This window comes from Chiroxiphia lanceolata, chromosome 3 (assembly GCF_009829145.1).
Source record: "Chiroxiphia lanceolata isolate bChiLan1 chromosome 3, bChiLan1.pri, whole genome shotgun sequence".
Taxonomy (NCBI): domain Eukaryota; kingdom Metazoa; phylum Chordata; class Aves; order Passeriformes; family Pipridae; genus Chiroxiphia; species Chiroxiphia lanceolata.
In genome coordinates this window covers 7,718,071-7,727,550 of record NC_045639.1, presented here as the reverse complement: position 1 = coordinate 7,727,550, position 9,480 = coordinate 7,718,071, and the positions used below count along the sequence as shown (strand labels likewise).

Below are 9,480 nucleotides of genomic sequence, written 5' to 3'. Positions count from 1 at the left end.
CAAAAAAAAAGCCTCAGTCAATGGCAATGAGGCAACAAGTCAGGAGAGTCTGGGCTATGTGTCCAGTGTGTGAATACCTTCACCACCTTCATCTCTTTTGTGTGCTGGTGTCACTGCTCTTTGCTGATGACACAGACCTGGTTTCTGATGCCTGTAACCCTTGCTCAGCAGCTGTGCAAGGTAAGAACTGGTCCTAAACTGGGTTTGATGGCACCTGTTGCTGTAGGAGTCACATACTTGCACTGCCTGGCAGCAACCTGAGCTGCAAAACATGAACCAAGATGGTGCTGAGCTGCATCACACACACCAACATCACCAGAGGTCAAGGATCAGGAAGAGCTGAGGGCTAAATTCTGCTACAATCTCTGACCTGCCTTTCACAGATATGGTAGTTGCCCCATAAGGCTGCAGATGATGGGCACCTTTCTGTAGATTTGCATGAAAATTATATGGAAATCCATTAGTAGTTCAGAACTGAACTATGGTTCAGAATGACCATGCCAAAGGTATAGAATATATATATATATATATATATATACACACACACACAATATAGATATACTGTGTGTATATATATATATATATATATATATATATATATGTATGAAATATATATAAAAGTATAGGAAATCTCATGATTTATGGGCTAACCTCTGCATTAAATGCAGATTCTCAATGAAGCATTTAAATGCTAAAGTCTAATGGTGAAATACTTGTGAGCATCTATTCACCAGAGACTGGGATGAAACTCAGATTATTACAGGCACATTCTTGCCTCTGAGGCACCCAGAGCTAGATCAGGAGGTTTCCTGTAACCATCTATTGCTGCAGACATGGTAAGAAATTATACAATGAAATGCACCTTCTGCCATATGAGCTGAAAAGTACCCAAAAAGTCTGGGTGGGAGACAGGGAGGAAAACAGGGCTTTTAGTGTGGATCAAAGTGCTCTAAACAGCAGAGGAAGAAAAAAAAATCAACTTGCTGTAGCATTTCTTTAGGGCCAGAGTTGCTTATGGACTGCAGTGCAAAACTGTCATTGTTCCTATTCCCGAGCATCCTCTTCCCAAACATGTTCAGCACCTGCACTGCTGCTGCCTCTGCAGAGCTGCCCTTGGAGCTAACAGGTTTGAACCACTAACACCCACAGCTCTTCCCAGCCTGCAACGTGAATCTTCTATGTCCTAGATTATCACAGAGTTAACATAAAGCTCCTTACTCTTCACTTGTTGCTATCAACTCTTTTGGAGGATCATTTTTATTTTCTCTGTATTTTTTATCAGTGTAAAAAGCAGAGGAGGAGGAAGTCATCCCACTTAGAGCAGCATTATCTCCCATGTACCTTCAGATAGGCAACGATGCTAGGACCTGCCAGTTTACAACAGCTCTTTATTTTACTCATATTATAAAACATCATCACTTTAAACAGTGTTCACCTATTTCGCATCATGAGCTTTATTTTCTCCTTTATTATAAATACTAACAAATTAACTTTATTTTTCATCAGCAATACCGTAAAAACCCAGTCTATCTGGACATATTTTTCAGTGATGCCCTGAAGCAAAAATCCTGAAGAATTTGAAGTAGATCTCTGTATTGTATATACACATAGTTTTTTATATATACTTATATCAAAACTCACCATTTCTGTATATCTCTCATTATCATGATCTTTCACTTAATAAATTATGTCAGCATTATGAAAATATGAACAACCATCTAGTTATTTTGCTGCTTTATAAGATATTTAATAATTGAACAGAGAACTGCAAAATTACATTAATGCAATGGAAAGTCAGGTACATGTTCATTTAAGAATACCACATGGACTTTTCTTATTCCAAAACTTTTTCCACATTTTAGAAGTCCTTAAAAAGCTTCCAGTAACCTCTTTCTTTGATCACATACACACAAAATGTTGTGATGTGTATATATGTATACATTACATACCATATGTAATTCTATATATATTTTTAAGCAAATATATGTAACATACTCTGAATATACATATTGTATGTAATATATATATATATACAGAGAGAGAGAGATGCCACAGGTGTGTCATATGCATTTAGTCATACAGGTGTATGCGTAAATATATATATTTATATGGTAAATTCTTCCTTTGGGACTGTTGCACACAATGAGGAACCTGTGAGTAGTGCAAGGCTCCTTGGCTTGCCTTTAGAGTGTAATTCACAGAGACTTTTAGTAGGTTGAGCTGTTTATTTTTCATTTGGATTTGTAAAGGAAAGAACAGACCTCTTATGGAAAAATAAAAGATGTATATTCACTCAAATTAACAGCACAGATTATACGTTCTTAAGTGGAATGTGTCCACCCAAAAACCTTTGGGTTATGTTTTGTTAGATAAATAATTACTTACTGAATGAGTTTCTATCAGGACAACTCTTATTAAAACATTTTAAATTAATACTCTGCATATTAAAAATACATAATAAAATTCTAAAACCTGTCACTGCTACAAAGTAGATCTTGGGTCCTGCAAAGATCTGAAATGCCTGCTTAAACTTACCAGTTGAGTAGGTCCACTGGGGGCCTTTATTGTAAGTGCCTAAATATTTGCAGAATCAAGACTCTTTATTATTCAAATACTAAATTTGGGATCTCACACCTGGAAACATGTAGTGGTTGCTACCATGAGTAATTCCCACCAAGGAGGATGTTACATTTTGCAGTAATACTCTGAGAGCGAGAGAGACTGACTTTAACTCCTGTATAAAAAGTCAAGGTGGGACTCTTCAAACAGGAAAGAGCAACGACTGCCAACAAATCTTCCCAAACAAACTATATTTTATCTTCCAAGAAGGCAAACTTTGCGTTACGCATTAATAACTTATACAGATATATTTAAAGAGAAAAATATGTCTAACATAAAACCAATAAATATTTTTTAAAAATGAAATTTGAATTAAATATTGCATTGGGACTGAAACTGCATGCTTCACATTTCTCCCACAGCAATTTATTGGCAGCCACATTGTAAACCCCAGAAAATAGGGGTCTGTGGTTGGTAATGCTGACACAGCCTCATCTTATGCTGCTGGAGTACATCTCAGTAGAGAGACCACCACATGCACTTCTGCACACAAGTTGCCAGAAATCCTACAGCTCATCCCTATGTGCTTGTTCTGCTGAAAGATGGTAAATTGATTCAAATTGCCAAAGTTAAAAAAAAAAAAAAAACCCACACCCACCAAAAAAACAACGAACCAACCAAATGGAGAACCTCCACCAAAACTGTAACTTGTGCTTCTAGAATGCCCTGACCCAGTTTGCAAAGCATTTTCCCCCCCATCACCTGGCTTTGGCATCACTTCACCTTCCTTATGGCATGTTGACCCATCCTGTGGCTGAAGTGTTAGCATGTATGTTGTATAAGTGTATTATTAAAGAAAACAAAATAATTGGATTTCTGCAAGTTGGATTGGTGAATTTTCCTCATCTCTGGATTATTTCTTTTTGTAGGGTCTAGTGCTACTTTGGTTGAACCCTATGGGGAAAGTCCCATAGATATCAGTGATGCTGAAGGAGCTGTTAGACATTTAAAGACCTATCCAGACAACCTCTTTGTGATTCCCTCTCTCACAGTAATTTTTAAAAATGTGCCCATTATCACCAACTGCCAATGTTAAAATTCATTCTTTTTTTTTAAATACAAACAACGTTTACCACAAAAATATGAACAGAAAAGCCATCAATTTCTTTGCAGGTTATTACCTATTTGTATGACACAAAAGAAAAAATCATTTACAGTCACAAACTGTACATAGTATCTGTTGGGAGACAGTACATTTGTGGTTTAGAGTAAAAACCGGATTGCTTCAGTGGCAAATAAAGTAGTTACTGATGAGATATAAGACTTTAAAATCAAGAAAGGGTGATAATTTGGCTACAGAGACGATCATTGTAATATGTCTAACACAGAGGTTTGGATAGTAGAAAGGTGAGTAGAGGGGTCTGGGGAAGGAAAGACACCATCATGCAGAACAGCACTAGTTCTTGCTCAGTATACTCTTCAGGCTTCTCTCCACTGCTTCATCCAATTCTTCTTCCAGCTCTTCCTTCTTGGACATGGCCAGTTTGGACTGATAATCTTTTACTATTTGGTCTATGTACGGTGCGCTCTGAGTCCCATGCAGCATCAGTGTCCACTCCTTCAGCACACCCCTCTGGGGCTGGCTGCCCACAAACCCGATCTCCAGGGCCCAGGTGCCTCGGGGGTCTTCTCCCCAAGTGTGTGTGGTCATGAAAGGCCATTTGTCAAAACCCACCTTGGAGTCGTCATCCCTGGGCCGCCGGCTCAGCAAGATGGACTTTGTTCCCATGGGCGAGGTCATGTTGATGTTGAGGTCTCCCCGCCGGGTGGAATTCACAGTTATAACTGCCTGGACGTGCTCAAGGTATCTCACAAAGTTTTCCTTCCCCTCACATGCATCAGTTGTCAATGTGAGAACCAGCTTGCCACTTGGTGGTATCTTTCTGTAGGTCAAGAGGACAATTAAGCAAATTAAAAGGACATACACAGCATAAAATGGCTTATGCTAAAATTACTGGCGCCTCAAAGGAAAACCCCATAATACTTTCCTTATTAATACATGGAAAAGTAAGGAAATAATAGTTGCAAACTTAGCCAGAAAGGAAACATTCTCTCTTTAGAAAATGATACCAAAACTTTAATTTGAAAATAAATACAAAATGTACACCTACACAAAGAGAGAAGCAACACAATTGAGAAGGACATACTGTTCTTTAAGAACTATTAACATATTTAAGGTTAAATAAATGGCTTTACTTAACACTCCTATATTGAGTAATTGCATAATAATGTGTATATTCAGTAGAAGAACCAGGAGCAGTCAGTCATGTCAGACAGTCTCTTAAATGACAGCAGCAAATGGCTGTCTGGTGCTGAAGGAGGCAGCGGCACAGAATTTCAGTGCAGTCACATTAAAGCCTACATCCTTGTTCTGCTTTGGAAACCAGCACAAACAGGGGATCCCAGCATCAGCTCATTTGAAAAATACTTTTCCATTAAGATTTCCATCTTAGAATGGCTCCTGTACGAGAGCACATACAGCAGGGAAAGTAGTCACATGTGTTTAACTGAGTTGACAAAGTGCTGTCTGGCCCAGCAGCTGGGGCGATCAAGTGCCTTCTAAACCCTTTGGGGTCAGGATGCAACTGGCAATTACCCACAACCTCCAGAAACTGGCTGGCAAAATACACAGGAAATGTAAAAATGCTCTGTGTCTTCACCATCAGTGTTCTGTGAGCAGTGTGATGATGTTCTCTGTCTAAAGGAAATAACTGAAAGACAAGAATTACTGCAATCATTAAAAGTGAGACTAAGTCACAAAAGACTCTGGTTACCTTGTCATTACCATTGTCTTCCAGAGCATTTTGGAAGGGCATTGACCACGCTGTGGTAAAGAACACCTTCTTTTCAAAAGAAATGAGCACCAGCTTTTTCCCTCTGCTAATAAAATACTGCATTCTTTAGAGACCAGTGAAAGCATTTCATTCAAGCCTTGCTTCCAGGAATTCTTTCCTTCTTGAGATGAACTCCAGGTATTATGGCTTAGTACATCACTAATTGGCTCAGGCCAGTCTCTGTCCCCCTTTCATAGAGAGCCTTCTTGGGAGTACTTGCAGAGTAAAAAGTTATTCAGATTCAAGTCCTCAGGGCATTTAAACACTTACCTAAAACTGAAAAATCTGTGTTGTTCTGACTATTATGGATGCCCTGGAGCAGAAGCTGGTATAACATAAATATTGTACAGCAAAAATATTTGAGCATCTAATTATAACACCCCTGAGGTATTTACTTTGTGTGCCAAAGCACAAGAAAAATGCACTATATGCAGCCAGAGGTGAAGGATCATAATTTCACAGTTGCCATGTGCTTCAAGTTTCTCTGCCTGGGAAGCATCAGTCTCAACTCCATCTAAATTCATGTTGTCTCACAGCATTCTCACACAGTGGACAAACCTCTGTGAAATACTGCTTCATTCCCAGAGTTGTGATAAGTTTTATCTCCTCCAGTAAATGAGGAGGGACACCACAGTGTGAGTCTTTTCTACCCATCATCAACAAAACCCAAAGAAAGAAGAGCGGTGTGGTCCCACTCCATCTCTCTGCAATCAGCCTGACAGCTGCAGACAGCTTTTCTCTGCACCTTCTCAAGTGCTGCAGTGTAAAAGTTATCTCAGTTCTCTGAAACACAGGAGAAAAGGCTTGCTCTGTTTCCTCCTTTCCTATTAATTAGGATCTAACACTCTCTGCTTCACTGGACTAATTACTGTAGTCCAGATGAATTTTCCCAAAGAAACAAAAAGAACCAGGGGTGGTGGAAAAAGCCTGACACAAAGGAGTGGAAAAGAAGGTGGATTTTCCACAGCCTCACAGTGTGCCACTGCCCAACTTATAAATATATATATACATAAAATATATTCACTTTTACATGGTGTAGTACCCAGTTAGAGATGTATAGGGGAACTAACCTCCTTCCAGAACCACACTCGCATGTGCTCCTGTTCCTCAGCTAATGGACTATGATGTCCTAAATCATCTTTGTATTTCCCTAAACCAGCCAGATCCCTCATCAGGAAAAGTTCCTATTGCTAACAAGTGTTTCTACTTTATATACTGATTGCTTACAGCACACTGTGTTATTCTAGGCTGTCAGTTATTTCCTGGCCTTTTGTCTAATTGACCGTGCTGCTATAAAACACCTCTGTATCAACTACTCACCTACATACATCTACATTGAACACGTATTTCGTGTATACAAATATCCATATTTAAATAAACATATAGAGAGCATATATAGAAAATATTAATCCAGCAAGACCAAACTAAAAAAATAACCCAATTATCCATGGCAGAGGTGCAGTGTAGTTTTCATTTCCAAGGAATTTCTGGAGATGCTGAGATTTACTAGCTTTTTTCACAATGAAATCCTAAAAATGTAAATGTTGTACTTTGTGATGCTTATTATCTCCTGTCAGTGACATTTTCACTAGGGGACATAAATATTACTGCAGTGCTATTAACATATAGATTTCTCAGGCAAGTAGTGGGAGGGAGTGGGCACCCAGACAGCCCACAGAAAGAAATGTTCTCTCCTCCTCTAGGATGATCCCCATTTCAATAAATGGAGCTGCACTAAGATAAATGAGATTATTTGTCTGCATTTAATTATTAATAAACTAGAGATAGCTCAAAATTAGCTCTCTTCCTTTTTTTTTTCTTAACCTGTGAGCATGCATAGGCCAGATAAATTAAAACTCAGCTGCAGAATCTTGGATCATGCAAATACAAATCCATCTGGAAAGTTGGGGACAAACTCACTCTTTGCTTGGCTGAGCTATGTGCCAAGGTGGCATACTGGTTTGTTTTCTTTTTCCCAGTAGAATAATGATGCCTTCAAAAACAGCACTGAAAAGTCCAATTTCAAATGGTATAGACATAAACTGGCCATTATTAGGTTAGTATTTCAATTACTTAAACTACAGCTGTTGTAGTCAATTAGTATTAATTCATTCACTTGTTCAATCAGTCACTTTAGCACATGAAGGTAAATCAGAAAATAATCTGACTATCTAGCCTGCAATTAGAGACTTGGACAGCATAAACTAGGCACACTGTAGTGTTCAAACTGAATCACTGGTACCTGTAGAAGATTGTTTCAGTCTTCTGGACATAAAATTGTCTGCTGGGAAATGTCACAATGAGATATGACCTGGCTGACAGATATTTCATGTGGCAGCAGTTTATGTAATTTACAGTGGCAACCTCCCAGATTTTCACTTGGGGACAGGCTCTTTATTCACAGAAACTTTAGCACAAACATACCTGTGAGCACCCAGGAGAAATGGATGTTGCCATTAACACTACCGGCACTAGCAACACGGATACAGATGTGCTGTAGAATGTACTCCTAAAGCAAACCAGGAACTGAAAGATCATGTAGTTTTATCAACTACTGTTGATAAAAGAATGTTTTCTCAATTTATTACTGGTAATATTAGGCTTCCTCAGGCTATGTCTTTGCCAACGTAATTGCATATGTGCGGTCTCCTAAATGCCTGGAAGAAGCCAAACACGTACACCAGACTATTCACTTACTCAGGTTCCTGTATTGATCCCCCGACACAATGGAATCTCTCTGGGACAGTCTTCCAGTCTTTTGCCATCTTGACCATTGCTCCTGCATCTAGGACACCATAACCAAACAAATGGTTGAACTCCAGCCCAACGCCGTTCCTACGCCACCGATGAACCTCATCGTGGAGCTGGTTCCTCTTGGAAGTGAGCACTGTCAGATGCTGCATGTCCCTCCATGTCAGATCCAAGCTGTGGAAGAGCAACATGGAAAACACACAGTAGAGTATTTCCAAGCAGATATCAGGGAAAGACTGTGTGTTTGAGTAAGCCTCTTTGTAAAATTTGCTTCTATGAATAACATTAAAATGGTATCTATACACATATCAATAACAAAGCTGCTGTTGATTTCAGTGGGAACAAGAATAGGGTTTAATTGTATAGTATTTCTCCAAAATATGTTTCCCAAAACTGCAAAATCATTTCTGATTGTCTCACTTCTTAAAAATAACTGGTTTTAACTGTACATTATAGATCCACCATTCAATTTTTAAGCTAATAAAATGAGTAGGATTTTATACCAGATTCTGACAGAAATATAAAAAGATGATGAGAAAATTTCACCTAACCTTCCTCTTAAATCTTGCCCTCTTTGTGTTGCTTGCTACTCCTGCTTTTCCCATGGAGCTTCCAAGATTCACCCTGAGGAGACCCAGTCTGATGAAGCTGATAAGCTCTAATGATCCAGGTGCTAGTAGTATCAGGATTCTGTGAATACAGGTATGTAGGCTCTGGGTGGCTGAAGGTTTGCATTATAAGGGATGGCAGAGGTTTGTCACCCATGATATACTAGCATGGATGGATGCAGTCAAATAACATTTGCCTATATTCAATGGTCATTTTTCATCAGCAGCTCTTGTCTTCCTGGATGTTCAGTGATTATGATGACAGGAAGGGCACTTATAAGTTATTATTCTGGAAGCTTTAGAACTGACATTCTAATTCTACATAACTAAAGCTATTCCAGTTGGTTTATGATGAACTCTTTCAACATCACAATATGTCTGATTCAAACCATCAACCTAAAAGGATCTGCTTTTCAGCTTTCTGTGCCCCAAGTAATAAGCATGTGTGCGTGCTGAACGTACACCAGAATAGCCAATTACTGTCATTTCCCCAAGGTGACACAAGAGAGCTGAAAAGCAGATATCACTTTCATCATTCTTAGTGAAATCTTTTAAGAGCTTGCTACATATCTTAAAGCTGTACTTTCCATTTCACAGATTGGTCTGGTTTGAGAGACGTGTCAGACGCGGGTCGTGTATGAGCTGACAGACATATTGCAGGCAAGAAC

General features: G+C 39.0%; 1 protein-coding gene across 1 annotated transcript in view; it reads right to left on the bottom strand.

Moving 5' to 3' along the window:
• Positions 1–1,370: 1,370 nt before the first annotated feature.
• The window catches only part of PCSK2 (proprotein convertase subtilisin/kexin type 2), a 103,418-nt gene continuing 95,308 nt past the window's right edge, over positions 1,371–9,480 (bottom strand). The window contains exons 11-12 of the mRNA XM_032683538.1: positions 8,151–8,378; positions 1,371–4,502 (exon numbers count right to left, since the gene is read on the bottom strand). Coding sequence (XP_032539429.1) covers positions 4,016–4,502; positions 8,151–8,378 — 715 coding nt within the window. The 3' untranslated portion in view covers positions 1,371–4,015. The remainder of the gene's footprint in view (positions 4,503–8,150; positions 8,379–9,480) is intronic.